The sequence below is a fragment of the Leptosomus discolor genome, chromosome 27 (assembly GCF_034619465.1).
Source record: "Leptosomus discolor isolate bLepDis1 chromosome 27, bLepDis1.hap2, whole genome shotgun sequence".
NCBI lineage: Eukaryota > Metazoa > Chordata > Aves > Leptosomiformes > Leptosomidae > Leptosomus > Leptosomus discolor.
This window is the reverse complement of record NC_141417.1, coordinates 961,026-976,761: the sequence shown is the minus strand read 5'-3', so window position 1 is coordinate 976,761 and position 15,736 is coordinate 961,026. Positions and strand designations below refer to the sequence as shown.

General features: G+C 64.0%; 2 protein-coding genes across 2 annotated transcripts; both read left to right on the top strand.

The window, feature by feature from the left end:
* Positions 1-226: 226 nt before the first annotated feature.
* Positions 227-2,659, top strand: ANKRD33 (ankyrin repeat domain 33). The gene is made up of 4 exons (XM_009952424.2): positions 227-535; positions 836-965; positions 1,614-1,754; positions 1,881-2,659. Exons 1-4 carry the CDS (start codon positions 227-229, stop codon positions 2,657-2,659), a joined length of 1,359 nt encoding a protein of 452 aa, XP_009950726.2.
* A 7,068-nt stretch (positions 2,660-9,727) lies between these two features.
* On the top strand, positions 9,728-15,556 carry ACVRL1 (activin A receptor like type 1). Its single transcript, XM_086478619.1, has 9 exons — positions 9,728-9,794; positions 11,158-11,382; positions 11,729-11,928; positions 12,040-12,139; positions 12,495-12,641; positions 12,716-12,991; positions 13,627-13,824; positions 15,199-15,329; positions 15,415-15,556. Exons 1-9 carry the CDS (start codon positions 9,728-9,730, stop codon positions 15,547-15,549), a joined length of 1,479 nt encoding a protein of 492 aa, XP_086334745.1. The 3' UTR covers positions 15,550-15,556.
* The last annotated feature ends 180 nt before the right edge of the window (positions 15,557-15,736 follow it).

Genomic DNA, 15,736 nt, shown 5'->3' with positions numbered 1-15,736 from the left:
GCAGAGGCTGCAAACTGGACCCACGGGCTGTGCTGGTGGCTGGGAGCCAGCCGAGGCTTCCTGGTGGGAGGAGGGATGCCGGAGCCCGCGCGGTTCCCACACCCACTCTGTGTCTGTGCAGGGGGGAGTGAACGGTCCGGAGTGCCCCCTCGTTTCCCCGGGAGAGGCTCCTGGCCCCAGGCGGGGTTCGGGGCCAAGCTGGGCTCGCTCCCCCCGGCCGGGCCGGATGACAGATGCCTGCGGTGGAGGAGAACGCGCTGCAGCCCCCGCTTCCAGCCTGGATGCCTCCGACCCGGAGCTGCACTATGAGGAGGAGGAGGAGGAGGAATCGGAGGAGTCGGAGCCCTCAGACACCAGCAGCATCTTCTCCGATGACTCCGTCTACCCTTGCTACGAGCTCTCCCTGGGGGCTGGTGGTGCCAGGGACCTCAGCCTCTACCAGTGCTGTGCCAGGAACGATGCCAAGCTGGTGCAGGAGAGGCTGGAGCACGGGGTGACCCGGAGTGAGGCCACGGAGCTGGACATCAACGGGAGGGTGAGTGGCTGGGTGGGCACCCCGTGGAGCAGAAAGAGGAATTCCCTGGAATAGGCAAATCCTGAAGGATGGTGGTTGCTAAAGCAGGTGGGGCAGGAGGGAGAGTCCTGGGTGGGACGGCCTTGACAAGGGATGGGTCTCCTGGGTGTGATCCAATCCTCGGAGCAGAATCTCCTCTGTCCTCCCATCCCGGGCCTGTCTGGTTTGGGGTGGGAGGGAGAAGCGGGGGGCCGTGGGGAGCACCGCGGTGGGGAAGACGGTGCAGTGCCGGCCCCAGCCCTGAGTGCTGCCCCTCTCCAGAACGGGCTGATGGTCGCCTGCTACAAGGGCTTCGTGGACATCGTGCCCCTGCTGCGGAAGTGCCCCTACATAAACGTCAACCAGCAGGACAAGGATGGGAACACGGCCCTCATGATGGCTGCCCAGGCAGGTAGGCAGGCGCCTGCGGGACAACCCCCCTCGAAGTTCGTGGTTCATCTTGGCACCGTTTTAGAACCGCGTAGATGATGCACAAATGGAGATTCCTACAGCAGCGCAACACGTCCCACCCCAGCAGCCGTGTCGAGCAGCAGAGCCGGGCCAGAGCTGCCCCACGTGCTCCAGAAAACCCCCGTGAGCCGCAGTGATTTACCTGCACGCAAGGTCCGAGCTGGCAAACGCCACGTGTAGGGACCAAATCCCTTGTCACGATGATTTCTCTCGTTAGGGCAGACGAGCCTGGCTCCCTCTGCCCTGATTAACTGCAGGGAAAAGGAGGAGGGTCTCAAAGTGGGGATCACCCTTTATCCCCACTTTATCCTTGCGAGAATTGATGATTTTTTTTTTTTTGCATGTTTGGACTCTTTCCTGCAGTCTCTGCTGAAGCAGCTGGTGTGCCAGCGCTGTTCCCTGCATGGCCAAACCCAAAACAAAGCAAAAAAAACCCAAATCCCAAACACTTTCAGTCCTGATCCCTCCAAGTTTCTGCATCTTCATCCTCACGAGATGCAACTGCTAAATACTCTTTCTCCCCCAGGCATCAGCGGTTGTCATTCGTTAACTGTCGAAACTCTAACGCAGCTTCTCTCTGGCTGTTAAGGACACATCACCATCGTCAACTACCTCCTCAACTACTACCCTGCGCTCGAGGTGGACAAGCGAGACCCCCGGGGCCTGACGGCGCTGATGAAGGCTGCGGTGCAGGGGCGGCAGGACTGCGTGGCCGCCCTGCTCCTGGCCGGTGAGCATCTCCCCAGGGAGTTCCCGGGAGTTTTTGGGAAGGGGCGGCATCACCGCTGACCCCGCGCTCTGGGGTGGGACAGGGTGGGATGCTGAGGTGATGCTCTCTGCGTCCCGGTGTCTCCAGGAGCAGACCTGCAAGCGGTGGATTCCATCAAGGGGAAGACGGCCAGGGAGTGGGCAGCCTTCACGGGCCGCTTCGAGACGACCGTGCGGATTCGGAGCCTCCTGCAGCGCCCGCGGGCGGAGCAGTTCGGCACCCGGTACCGGCCCGAATGGCCAGCGCTGGCCGAGCTGGTGGCCAAGGCCCTGAGCTCCAAATCCAGGGGCAAGAGGCTGTCGGAGAAGATCCGATCCATGTTCACCTTCAACTTCCCCCATGACCCCGAGGAGGACGGTGTGATGGACCACATGGTGAGGATGACCACCTCCCTCGCCAGCCCCTTCGTGGCCACTGCTTGCCAAACCATCTGCCCCGACAGCCCCCCAGAGGTGGGCAAGCGCAGGCTGTCCGTGCCGGAGATCCTCGGGCAGCACGTGCCGGACCTGGAGGCTGAGCCAGACCCCACCTCGTGCCCCAGCACCGGCGCTTCCTCTTGCAACGGCCAAGCCATGTCGGAGATCCGGCTCCTGCCACCGCGCCAGCCGGCCAGCGGCCTCCTGGGCTTCCTGCCCCTGTGGCTGCGGCGCGTGAACAGCATCTTCCCCGGAGAGCCCGTCCCGAAAATCAAAGTGAGCAAAACCTCCTCCCCGCCCGCCAGCACGAGGGAGCGGAGGCGGCGGGGAGGGGACAAGGACCTGCTGCAGCCGCCCAAGTGGAGGTACAAGGAGCTGAAGGAGGAGAAGAAAGCGGCCAAGGAGGCGAAGAGTGAGGAGAAGAAGAAGAAAGGGGGAAAGAGACGCTAAGTGAGGGGTGTCGGGGTGAGGTTCCAGCCACCCCCTTGGACACGCTCGCTTTTCTGGCGCGGGGGTGGCTTCCTCTCCTGGTGGGATGGTGATACCCAAGGGAGGAGGATGCTGTGGACGTACTCAGCTGAGATGCCCCAGCCCCCCCAACACCCTGCCCAGTCCCTTGTCCTCTCCCCGCTCAAGGGTGGCTGCCCTGACCTGGCTCTGGTGGTGCCTGGGAGCAGGTCTGGGGCAGAAGTGGCTCTTCTCTTTTTTTTTTTTCCCTTTTTTTTTTTTTTACCTGTTTGATCTTCCTGAGATCTTGATATTGCAGCTCGTGGTGGAACGTGGCTGTGCAAATTAAAATGGAAGTGGTTGCCATGTTAACAGGATTGATTTAATGAATAAAGCTCAGGGCTGCTTGTTGGGCTGGCAGGAACGCTTCCCCCTTGCTGCCAGTGTCCCCTGTCCACCCTGTCACCCCCTGGGTGACATGAACTTCCCCATTCCTGGGTTGCAGAGGGACAAGCTAAGGCTCAGCACGGGGAAGCGCCTCCACGCTGCAGGAGGGTTAACAGGAGCTCTGGGCACCAGGCACAGGCTGGAAACCAAACCTGGGGTGCTCAGGGGCTCTGTCCCACCTGCCCCTGGAACGGGACCAGTCAGAGAGGAGGCGGCTTTTGTGCTCCAGCGGTATCCAGGACAGGACCCGGTTGTCCCAGTTCCCAAGCAAACCACCCATATGGAGCCCAAGGATGCCTCACCTGCACCCGTGCAGCCCCCCAGGACCCCCTCCCACAGGGACCTGTGCAGCTGTTGTGGTTTTTGTTGTTGTTGGGTGCTGGTGCACGCTGGATGTGCTGCAGCGGCCATGAGCTTGTGCTCCCCGTGTTACAAGCTCCTCTTGAATCTGGCTCCGTCCCAGGGTGTAGGAAGGTGACACGGGGGTGCTGGCCAGCCTGAGCGGCCATGCTGCTCCTGCAGCACCCGAGCACCCAGGGTTTGGCCCCCAGGGAGAGCAACCAGCAGTGAAAGCCCCTCAAAGCCCTGTTGTCTGGGTAATAAATAACCCTTGGCTGGGCACAGAGCTCACTCCCTTTGCCACCCTGTTCTTCAAGGGGACAAAAGTCCCCCCTTTAGGCTGCAGCTCTGCTTTTCAGGGGGCACCGGGAGGTTTTGGCCAAACCGCGGGCAGGCAGGGAAGGATGCTCAGTGGGAAGGAGCTGCAGCCTCTCTGTCGGTTCCCCTCCAGCCCTTGGCTCGCGTCGGGCTTCCCAGCACGTGGCTGCCCTCCTTCGCCAGCTCCCGGCGGCGGCTCGCAGATGAGCCGGGGGCGGAAGGCACATGGAGCAGCCATCGCATGCGCCGTGCCAGCCTGGCTCCTGCCGTGCAGGGGGAAGGGAGAGCCAGGCTTCTGCCAGCCCCTCGTCCCCCTCCGCCGCTGCAGGGCCGGCTCGGTGAAACCCCGAGGGGCGGCTGGATGCGCCCGTGCCGGGTCTGACCACGGCCCAGGGCTGCCCGCGCCCTTTGGCGGGATGGAGTCACCGCGCATGGGGACGAGCGCCCGAACGGTGACAGAAAGTCTTGCTTTGGCTTCGAGGGGGTGGCGGGAGGTTGTGCCGCGGCAGGCAGGGCTGGCGTGCGACCGCGAGTCGCGGTGCTGCCGGCGCGCCGGTGCTCAGCCCAGCACCGAGGCGGGCGCCCAGCCCCGCTGATTCACCCCGTCTGCCCCAGCCGGGGGCTGGCACCGGCGTGAGCGCGGAGCGGGGCAGGAATCGCCCTGCCTGCGGCTGAGAGAGCCTGGGGTGGGTTTGGTATGTTCGGTAACACGCCTCTACGGTCAGCCCCGGCTCCGGATGAATTTGCTTTCCCACGGCAGCAGCGCCAGAGCTGCAGACCGCGCTGGGGCTCCCACCCAACCCTCCCTTCGAGCAGCCCAGTAACTTTTAGAAGTTCTTAAGCAAGTATTTATCCCCCCAGTGATGATCATGGTTTAAAAAAATGAAGCCGCCCCGTTTGGAAGATGAAAGCGCAGGGACCGGAGCAGCCGGCACCAGCCCTCGCCGCAGAGCCGACGCGCTCGGCTGCCCGGGCAAACACCCCCCTGCAGCTATAAAAGCGGGGTGCCGATGCCCACCGCCTGCCTGCACCCGTGGAAGGCAGCAGGGACACAGGAGCCATCCAGGAATAGCCCTGATGGCCGGTCAGATCCCCGAGACCCGCGTGCTGGAGCAAAGATGGTCACAGCGATAAGGCGTCTGCAGGCACCGGCTTCCTCCCGGGCGGCTCCTATCAGATGGAAACTGCCCGTTTCCCCTGCGCCGGCTCTGCAAAGCTCCCGGCCCTGGTGCGGGCAAGGTCATGCGTGAAGGTCCCTCATGTTTTATCCTGGTTTTGTGCTTTTGTTTGTTTAAACTTCCTAGATCACGGGCGATAGCAAGGGAGGGGCGGCCGGCAAGACTCAAAGCTTCGCCGCCGCGCTTCCCCCGGCACGGGGAGGCTCCGGGTGCCGGCTGGGTTCACGATGCAATTGGGGTTGGTGATGCAATGGGGAGCGGCGAGGTAAATCAGGCTCTGTCACTTCCTTAGGAAAGAGGCTGCCGTGCCAGCCGGCGTGCTGCCTGCTGCCGCCTGCCCACGGCAGCGGGTCACGGTGCCGGGGGAGCAGCTGGGAGAAAGGCAGGGATGGGGCTTGGCAAGGTGCTGGAGGGGGCCGGGAGGATGGGAAGCTGCTGAGAGTGGGGTGGCCCAAAGAACAACCCCGAAGTGGCAAAAGGGGAAGCGGCGGTTCCGCTGCCTGCCGCCCCAGCAGCCCCACGTGTCCTGGGGGAGCGGGAAGTGCCCAGCCTCCCCCCGTGGGAACGGCTCTGCCGGCGGCATCCCAGCGCCGGCTGCTGCGGCATCTCGAGGACCGCGGTGGGGGACGGTGGGGACGTGCCCGCAGGAGGCACCGAGCAAACCCCCTTGGCCCAGCCCAGCCCTGCTCCGTGCCCGCAGCCAGGGCAGAGCATCCCTAACGGAGTGACCCTTCGGCAGCACGCCCCGTGCCGCGTTACAGCCGGGGGAAGGAAACCTCCCCTGCCCTCCAGCTCAGCACCCCGAAAGTGCTGTGGTCAACCCCGAATAGCCGGGGAGTCCCTTGGCTCCGCTGTGATGCCCCCTTCCCCCTGAGGGTTGGATGCTGGAGCAGGAGGGATGGCCAAACCCATCAAGGTCATTCCAGCAGCATCTCTCCAAACCATTCCCACCCCCGGCACCATCAAAGCAGCCGGCTGTGTTTCTGCCAAAGGCCTTTAGATGCTCGGGGAAGGAGACATGATGGACGTGCCCCCACCAAGGGCTTGGGTTTGCCTTGAGAGCTGGGAAACTGGGTGGGAAAGCACCCGGTGAAGGACAGGGGCGGGAGGAACAGGCCGAGGGAGAGCAACCAGGATGGAGCTGGGGCCCGGTGTGCGGGAGGAAGGGAGGCTGGCGGTGGATGTGTGCTCAGCAATAGGAAATGCTTTATTAGCTGGGAGTGGTGGAGAGAAGCCAGGCAGGAAGAGGCAGTAATAAGAAACATTTTTTTGACTTCTCCCACATCCAGACCACAGAGCGCTTGCCAAGCGGCTGCGTTCGGACAACGGGGCCGCCGAGCCGAGCTCCCGGGGCTGGGACGGGGACGGAGACGTTCCCCCGCCGGGACGGGCAACGCTGCGGCCGCGGGAGCCCCCGCGGTGCCAGGACGGGCGGCGGGAGGGGAGCAGCCCCATGAAGCTCCTCCAAGCCCGCACAGAGCGGAGCTGCCCCGGCTGAGCCGCACACGCCGCCTCTGAGCTCCGGACCGCGGCCGGGAGAGCCTCGCCGGGGCCAGCAGTGCCGTGGGCGCCTGCGGGACACGGATGCTGTAGGTGAGTGGGGACGCAGCGGCGTGTGCTCATGGGGTCCGGGGCTGCGCCGAGCTCCACGCTTCCCTCCTGATTTACCCCTGTGCAGCTGAAATCAGGATTTGGCCCTGTTTCCTTCGCGTTCGGTGGGACGCTGGGGTTGACGTCAGGGCTAGCGGAGGCTGGAATCGGGGCTGTGGCAGAGCCGGGAGCATAAATCTGGATTTACACCGGTGCAGGAGTAGCAGAATCCATCCTCAGGTCTTTACTACAGAGCTGAGATAATACGTGGCTACTACCGAAAGCCCAGGGCGGACATGGGAAACGGGGAATTTGGGTGTATTTTGAAAAGGCGTGGGGAAAAATGAGGGAAAGCTGAGAGCTCTGCTAGCGGGGGGCTGGAGCGAGGGTGGTGGGCACCGGCGGCAGCAACCTCGCAGGACATGCCACCTCGACGCACGCCTTCTGTAAAGCCAAACCCCGAGTCCCCGCCGAGGAGGGGTGGGCGAGGAAGAGCCGAACGGCGGCTGAAGAGGCCCCATTTTCAGGGCGAAGCGCCTAAAGCGAAGCCGGCGGGAGCCCTGCCGCGAGCTCGGGGCAGGAGCGCTCCCCTCGCCCCCGCTCTGCGCGAGGAGCCGCGGGTGCCACCAGCCCGACGTGAGCTGGTTTTGCCGCGCTCCTCACGTGGCTCTCACCCACGGCGCGGCGATGCCCGTCGGGGCAAGAGGGGCCGGGGCGGCGCAGCCCACCCGTGTGGGTCCCTGAGCTGAACGTCCCTCCTGCGCTGGACGATGCAAACGTGTGTGACCAAGCTGCAGCTCCGGGGAGAGGCGAGGGAAACCTCCCTCCGTCGCCCGAAAGCGGGCTGGAGCCTTGGGGAGCCCACCGCAAAGCTCCTGCCGGCGCCGAGGTGGCGTCCGCTCAGCCCTTCGCACCTACGGCGGTGCCGGCACAGGCCTGGCTCCCCCTGCTTCCCCCTGGCTGGCGCCAGCACTGGCACCAGCCGGCACAAGGGTCTCTGGTGTGTCTGGTTCCCTGCGAGAAGGCGACACAGGGGAACTGAGTCACGAGCCACATCCTGCGGCGAAACCCCCCCAGGAGCAGCAGAAACCGCAGGGGAGGGCGGAAGCACCGGGATTGCAAAGCTCCACCGCGTCGCCCCGGTAAGAGCAAGGGATCCTCCAGCCATCCCGCACGTCCCCAAGGATTGTGCCCAGCCGCCCCCTTCCCAGGGCTTCCGCCTCCTCCCGCTCCATCCCCCCGCAAAAGCCCTTTTGTTTGTCTCTCCGTGGGGTCACGGGGAAATTCCCCTTCCTCAAGGCTGGGTCTGGCTCCCAACCCGTCCGGCCAGCGCTGCGGCACGGCTGCCCATCGCTCCCAGCTGCTTCTGCCAGCGCCTGCGCCCCCTCCGAGAGTTTCACTCGGGGTTTTTTTCCTTCTCCTGATGCTACTGCAAATCCCAAAGGATGGAAGGATGCGACAAGGCATCGCGATTTGCCATCACCCCCCCCCGCCAGGCTGGGGAAGATGCTGCGGACGCCAGGAGGGTGCGTGGGCTGCAGCTCCGGCACGAGAAAAGAGGGAGGAAGGTTGGGGACAGGGATGGGGACGCAGAGGTTGGTTGGACCCGTTACAGAAGTACCCGGGATGTTTTTCCTGAGGGATGCCAGGGATGGCTCTGGGTTAAGGTTTGCTCTCCGTTAACTCCAACAATCCGTGTGAAGTTGGTGCACGTACAGCAAGGCTTTGGGTGAGGCCCTGACCACTTTGTATTTCACGGCAAACGTTCCGCAGCCGCCCAACGGCTCGGGAGTTTGTGGAAGTGCCCCCAAGAAGGGAATTCACCACCCGGGGGTCTCGGCTTCCCTTTAAAAAGATGCGTTTTGTAGCTCTTGGGACTGCAAGGAGAAGTGCTGTGCCTGGGGAGCAGCAGCCCAACTCCGGAGGAGTTTATTTTTTAAAATAAAGCTGATCTCAGGCCAGCCGAGGGACCGGCTGCTGCTTCAGCCGGAGATCAGCCCGGGCATCGCTCCTGGCACGGCGCCCCCGGGACCAGACCCCGCTCCTGCCCTCCAGCCCGGGACCCGGTTGCCTTTTCCTCCCCACCAGCAACAACCAAGCAAGCTATTTTGGGGAGGAAAAGCCTATTTTACGCCACGGCTGGAGCCTGCCTGGGTCAGCCACAAACATGCGTGCTCTCGAGGGCCAAACTTGCGTGACTTCGCTTCCCCATCAAGGCCAGAATCTAAACAATCTTGATTCCTGTCCCGGCGGCCCTGGGCAGGGCTCCTTCAATTGCAGGAAACGGCGACTTTGGCGTGTTTATGTCGGGAACCACGAAGAATGAGCCGAGAAGGGGCTGGGGAGCCCCGGCCGCCGCCGGCCGAGCTCTCGGCCATGTGAAAGGGGCAGCGATGCCGGCGGGGCGAGGGGTGGGGGGCAGCGCCGGCTCCGCCGTGTTTGGCTTGGCAGAAATGTCTCTTTTACAAGGCAAAAAAAGAAAAGAAGAAGAAGAAGAAATAGCAAAACTTCCCCCAAAGGCATAGCTGGGGAATTCTTGGCTGCCCGCAGCGCCTCTGCTTGTGTCACCGATAAGCTCCGCACAAACCCCCCCCCAGGGCTGAGCCCCGAACCAGCTGCACCCGGCGGGGCCGAGCGATGCGGCGTGGGGGCTTTCAGCTCTGTCCTGGGTGGGTCTTGCCTAACCTGGGATCTCTGGCAGTGCCGTGGCATCGCCACGCTCACCGTGGCTGCTGAGCCCCTCGGGTCTGCCACGGGCTGCGTTTTTGCCGCACGGGAGCCACGGGAATGGTGGGAAATGCCAGAATACGGACCGCGGGGATAGAGGAAGGATGTTGGGGCAGCAGGGACGTGGTGAGGTCCCCACTCCAGAGCGCTCCCAAGCGCCGTGGGGCTGTGAGCAGTGTCCCACGCCGCTGTCGGAGGTCCCCTGAGCTCGGAAGGTCCTGGGGATCTGCTCTCAGGAAGGGCTGTACCCGGGATGTCCGGAGCCGAACGCCGCTTGGAAGCATCACATCCTACCTCGCACCGCTCCGCCCGCCCTCTCCCTCCCCGCCAGCCTCCATCCCTCACCACGGTCCCCCAGTTCCTTCCCAAAGCCCCCATGGGTGCCCCTGACCTGGCAATGAGCCCCTTGGGAGGTCGGGGGGTTCAGGGGGTGCGGGGGGCCACCTCTCACCCCTCTGCTCTCCGCAGGAAGATGCCGTGCGGAGCCTGCAGCCGGGCGGTGCTGGCGCTGGTGACCCTCTCCTTCAGCTTGGCAGCCGGTGAGTACCGAAACGCTGCGGTGAAGGCAGCCGGCACCGGCTGCTCTCCACCATGCCTGAGGGGGGTTAAAACAAACCCTCGGCTCTTTGGGAACCTCATCGCTCGCTCTGCTCGAAATAAACCGCCGCGGAGGGGCAGCTCGTTCGAGCTCGCCTGGAGCGAGCGCCGAGGGAGGCCGGGCTCCTTGGGGACCTGCGCCGTCCCCAGCAAGGGGCTTCTCCCCTCTGGGACGGTGACCTGCCTCCCAGAGAGGCTCTCAGCTTAATTAATTACGGTTCGTCAAGTGCTTTGATGTCACCGGAGGGGAGATGTGGAAAAGGCTTGCGTGCACGTGCTTCGAAACGTGCTTTCTCCCAGGGGTGACGGTGCTGGTGGCGGGGAGCAGGGACGAGCTGCTCGTGGTCCCAGGGGAGCACCAGGGTGACCTGGGGATGGATCCAGGCTGGGTGCTTGTGCAGGGAGGACCAAAGCAGCGCAGCTGTGCCGGGGAGGAGGAGCAGAACTCCTCAGGGGGACGAGTCCCCACCGGGTCCCCATCCTGCCCGTGGGGCCAGCAACCCCTGGGGCTTACTGACCCAGCCCCACCACCACCCCATGGCCCTGGCACCGGGCAGCCTTTGGGGCGGGGGGGGGCAACAGGAGCAGGGGGGCCACAGCCGTCCACCCCCTCGCTGCCATCCGTCCGTCCCCTTGCCGCCGTCTGGCTGGCTGCCCTCGCGCTGAACTCGCTGATTCCAGGAGGGATATTTTCTGCGCGAAAGGGCAGAGCTAAATCGGGAGGCTGGGAGCGTGGCCGCCCTCTGTGCCACTCCGGCACCGCGGCACAGGGAAGCGCCTTTAGCTCCAGGAAAGACCCCCGGGTTCAGCACCCAGCTCCAAAAACACAGCGTCCCCACAGCACCCGCTGGGGAGGCACCAGCTGAGTTTGGGGCTTTTGGTCCCATCCTGGCTCCCAGAGCAGGGTGCTCCCACGTCTCGTGGGACCCCACGGGCAGGGTGTGACCCTGCGTGCTGTGATCCAGTGCATCCCAGTTAATCCCAGCTGGTGGGGCTGGGGGCACAGCCCCTCCGCTGACTCCCCAGGGATGCAGGGACAGGCGACCCCCCACCTTTGGGGCTGGTGCTTGGGTCCCAGCTGGGAGCAAGCGATTTTCCAGGAGGTCTCAGGATGGGCTTCCTTGTGCTTAGCACCCACAGCCACCTTCCCCAGCCCGGCCCATGGTGATCCCAGGCTGCCCGCTCTTGAAATTTGGTTCAAGGGTCTTTAGGACAGACGTCACTGTCCCCAAAGCCACCAGCGTGCCCCGGGCCAGGCAGTGGGGTGGCCCCATGGCACAACGTGCCCCTTCCTTGTGCCCGCAGATGAGCTGCTCTGCGCCTGCGACGTGCCGCACTGCAGCCTGCCCACCTGCAGGGGCAAGGTGTGCTTCGTCAGCAAGAGGAAGGAGGAGGGGACCATCACCCAGCACAGGGGCTGCTTCTCCCAGAACATCCTGGAGAATTGCCACACGCCCGTGATGGAGCAGTACGGCATGAGGTGCTGTGACTCCAACATGTGCAACGCCGAGCTGGAGATCTTCCTGCAAGGTACGGGGGCACGGTCCCCTTTGATGGAGCCGGGGGGAGAGGGGCAGAGCTGCCCAGGCGGCTGGAGGTGTGGTTGGGTCTCCAGATCATCCCTGTCCTCACGCGTCACCTCGAGGGTCACGCTTTCCCAGGTGGGACAGGGCCAGCGAGATGTCCTCAGGGTCTCTTCTCGGGCTGTGCCTGCAGAGCTGCCATCCACGGGGCTGACCCCAATGCAGAGCCACCCTCCCCAGGTCCAAGTCCGAGCACCGAGGCCTCCACCATCCCCAGGTCCAAGCCCAGGCACCAAGACCTCCACCCTCCCAGGTCCACCTTCATGTTCCCATCCATCATTTCCCCCACCCAGGAGAAGAGGCCCTGGGAAAAGTGCCTTCCCTGTCCAACCTCCTCCTGATGATCTTCGTCCCGCTGTTCTCCCTCCTCGTCCTCGCGGCGCTCACGGCGCTCTTCTGCTGGAAGGTGGCCCAGCACCGCCACAAGCAAAGCGACTTGGGGGACATGGACCTCATGCTGAAGGCATCCATGGTGGGAGACAGCACTTTAGAGGTGGGTGAGCTCCGAGAGGGGGATCCCAACTGCCCCAAGGCGTGGGAGGGAGGGATGTGCCGGGTGTGGGGTGGCCGCCGGACTGACGCCGTTGCCGCCCCGGCTGCGCAGGACTTGATGAACGACGACTGTACCACGGGCAGCGGCTCGGGGCTGCCCTTCCTCGTCCAGCGAACAGTGGCTCGGCAGATCACCCTCGTGGAGTGTGTGGGTAAGGAGAGCGGCCATGCAAGGGGGGAGGCTGCCCCGACCCCCCCAGCCGGTGCTTGGCCACGTGCCGGACCCCTTTTCCCCAGCAGCCAGCAATGGCACCGCGATGCCAGGCCCATGAGGCAAGGGTTGGACCCGACGGTCTCAGCCCAAACCCCGCAGAGGTCCTGAGTTGTCCCCCTGTCCTGCTGATGAGGGAGGGAGAGAGCGGCTGGGTGCGTGGGTGGCAGTTGGCCAAGGTCAATGGACCCTCCTCCATTGCTCTTCCTCACCGGGAGCTGGCTTCGTCACGCTGGGCATGGGGAGGGCACCGGGGGCTGGAGGAGCTGCGTGACGTGGTGCTGTGGCCATGGCAGGCAAAGGACGCTATGGTGAGGTATGGCGAGGCGTGTGGCACGGGGAGAGCGTGGCCGTGAAGATCTTCTCCTCCCGGGACGAGCAGTCGTGGTTCCGCGAGACGGAGATCTACAACACCGTCCTCCTCCGTCATGACAACATCCTGGGTGAGTGGGGGGCCAGGGGGACCGGAGGGGGGCTGCGCAGTGGCTTCACGGCCCTGGCTCTTCTCCCCATCCAGGCTTCATTGCCTCCGACATGACGTCAAGGAACTCCAGCACCCAGCTCTGGCTCATCACCCACTACCACGAGAACGGCTCGCTCTACGACTACCTGCAGAGGACGGCTCTGGACGTGGAGACCTGCCTAGGGTTGGCCTCCTCCATCATCTGCGGCCTCGTCCACCTCCATGTGGAGATCTTCGGCACCCAGGGCAAGCCCGCCATTGCCCACCGTGACCTGAAGAGCAGGAACATCCTGGTGAAAAGCAACCGGCAGTGCTGCATCGCAGACCTGGGTGAGATGGAGTGGGATGTGGGACCCTGGGGATGTGGGACCCCAGGGATGCAGTGCCCCGGGAATGTGGGACCCCAGGGATGCGGTACCCCATGGATGCAGTGCTCCAGGAATGTGGGACCCCGGGGATGCAGTGCCCCAGGGATGTGGGACCCCAGGGATGTGGGACCCCAGGGCTGTGGAACCACAGGGATGCAGTGCTCCAGGAATGTGGGACCCCGGGGATGCAGTGCCCCAGGGATGTGGGACCCCAGGGATGTGGGACCCCAGGGCTGTGGAACCACAGGGATGCAGTGCTCCAGGAATGTGGGACCCCGGGGATGCAGTGCCCCAGGGATGTGGGACCCCAGGGATGTGGGACCCCAGGGCTGTGGAACCACAGGGATGCAGTGCTCCAGGAATGTGGGACCCCGGGGATGCAGTGCCCCAGGGATGTGGGACCCCAGGGATGTGGGACCCCAGGGCTGTGGAACCACAGGGATGCAGTGCTCCAGGAATGTGGGACCCCGGGGATGCAGCGCCCCAGGGATGTGGGACCCCAGGGATGTGGGACCCCAGGGATGTGGGACCCCAGGGATGCAGCATCCTGGGGATGCAACACCAGCACGGCCCTGACCAGGGCCGGCATCCCTCCAGGGCTGGCCGTCATGCACTCCCAGGGCAGCGACTACCTGGACATCGGCAACAACCCCCGGGTGGGCACCAAGCGCTACATGGCCCCCGAGGTCCTCAGCGAGCAGATCCGCACCGACTGCTTCGAGTCCTACAAGAAGACGGACATCTGGGCGTACGGCCTGGTGCTCTGGGAGATCACCCGGCGGACGGTGGTGAACGGTGAGCGGCTCCCGGCCGGCTGCCGCGCTCCCGGCGAGGCTCCGCGCTCGCTCCCTCCTTCCCTCCTTTTTGTTGCCTTTTTTTTTTTTTTTTTTTTGTTTTTTGTTTCCTTTCCCTTCGCCCAGAAGATTAGCTGTAAATTATAAACACTGTAATCTAGTGTCAGCACCCGGCTCCCTGATTAAAGGGCCCATTAGACTCAATCAGCGCTTTGTTTGTTCAGCACTGATTAGAAAACAAGCAGCGTCGAGCGCTGCCTGGAAGCTGGCCATGGCCGGGACCTCCGGCCGGCAGGGCTTGACTTGGGGGGACAGGGACAGGACAGGGTCCCCCCATGCTGTGGAGAAGCCTCCTCAGGGCTGCCCGGCCGCTCATCATCAGCAAAGTCCATTAGAAGCATTAATTAAATGGTGGGCACTGGCGGGTGAGGCAGGAGGTCCCCCCAGGCGCAGTCTGGCCGGGATAATCTCATTTACTGCCCCGGGGCTCCTTCAGATTAAACATTTACTCCGAATTACCAAAGCCATGTGCAGGGGATGACCTTCAGCCGGCTGGGTTTAACCCTTCCAGGCACCCTCGCCCTCCAAGACGGGCTCTGCAGCCCCTGCGTGGCCCCAGGGCATCAGGGATGAGGGCTCCAGGGGACCCCAAGATTTGGGAGCCACCCCCTGGGGTGCAGGGAGCTTGCGGAGGCCCAAGAGGGGTTAAAACCCGCGGACACACAGACATATGGAGGCTCTAAGTGGAGATTAGCTGGGCCAGCTGGCGGGCTCGCCATGGGGCTGCCGGACGGAGGTGCAGGGCTGCGAGGTGGCATCGGTGCCGGCAGCTGGTGGCGGAGTTAGAGCTGGTGCTGGAGCTGTGGTTGATGCTTGAGCTGGTGCTGGAGCTGTGGTTGATGCTGGAGCTGGTGCTGGAGCTGTTGTTCGTGGTAGAGCTGGTGCTGGAGCTGTGGTTGATGGTGGAGCTGGTGCTGGAGCTGTTGTTCGTGGTAGAGCTGGTGCTGGAGCTGTGGTTGATGCTGGAGCTCTGGTTGATGCTCAAGCTGGTGCTGGAGCTGTTGTTCGTGGTAGAGCTGGTGCTGGACTATTGCCAGCACTGGAGCTGGTGCTGGAGCCCCCAGCGTTGCCAGAGCCCCAGCCTCCCTGTGCCGGCCCGGTGAGGTTCCACGGGGCAGCCAGGGCTGGAGCCGGGCACCCTGCGGGCAGCACCGCCGTGGCGCGCCGGGGCAAATCGCACCGGCAATTCCTACGTGCCCCCCAAGGCAGGGGGTAGGTCGGTCCTGCCAGCCACCCCAGGCACCCTGTGATGCGCAGGGTGGGGGGGTGAACCCCGCAGCCCTCTGCCACCCTCACGCCACCCCCATACCCGCAGGCATCGTGGAGGAGTACCGGCCGCCCTTCTTCGACGCCGTCCCCAGTGACCCCAGCTTCGAGGACATGAAGAAGGTGGTGTGCATCGACCAGCAGACCCCCGTGGTCCCCAACCGCCTCTTCTCCGACTCGGTGAGTCCCACCGTCCCACCCCGAGCAGGACCTTTGCTCCCCATGAAACCCTTCAATTTTCCCCTCTTTTTGCGCCTCCCCCCAGGTTTTGTCGGCGCTGGCGAAGATCATGAAGGAGTGCTGGTACCAGAGCCCCTCGGCCCGCCTCACCGCCCTACGGATTAAAAAGACGCTGAAGAAGCTGAACAATTCCCTGGAAAAGCCCAAGCCGGAGCAGTGAGCGCTAGGCACGTGCCGGAGCCACTCGCAGGCTGCACCGGGGATGGTGGCGAAGCCAACGCCAGGATCGGCCCCAGTCACCAAGGGGGATTCGCTCGCAGCCCCCACGTTTCCCCACCCTTCCGTGGAGACTTTTTAATTTGCAAGGAGGAAAAAATAGGAAGAAAAAAAAAAAAAAGCGAGGGAGG

Coding starts and splice junctions, on each gene's coding strand:
- ANKRD33 (XM_009952424.2), top strand. CDS start 227: ATGACAGATGCCTGCGGTGGAGGAGAACGCGCTGCAGCCCCCGCTTCC. Junction 966..1,613: donor CATGATGGCTGCCCAGGCAG/GTAGGCAGGCGC, acceptor CTGGCTGTTAAG/GACACATCACCATCGTCAAC. Junction 1,755..1,880: donor GGCCGCCCTGCTCCTGGCCG/GTGAGCATCTCC, acceptor CGGTGTCTCCAG/GAGCAGACCTGCAAGCGGTG.
- ACVRL1 (XM_086478619.1), top strand. CDS start 9,728: ATGCCGTGCGGAGCCTGCAGCCGGGCGGTGCTGGCGCTGGTGACCCTC. Junction 11,383..11,728: donor GCTGGAGATCTTCCTGCAAG/GTACGGGGGCAC, acceptor TCCCCCACCCAG/GAGAAGAGGCCCTGGGAAAA. Junction 12,992..13,626: donor GTGCTGCATCGCAGACCTGG/GTGAGATGGAGT, acceptor GCATCCCTCCAG/GGCTGGCCGTCATGCACTCC.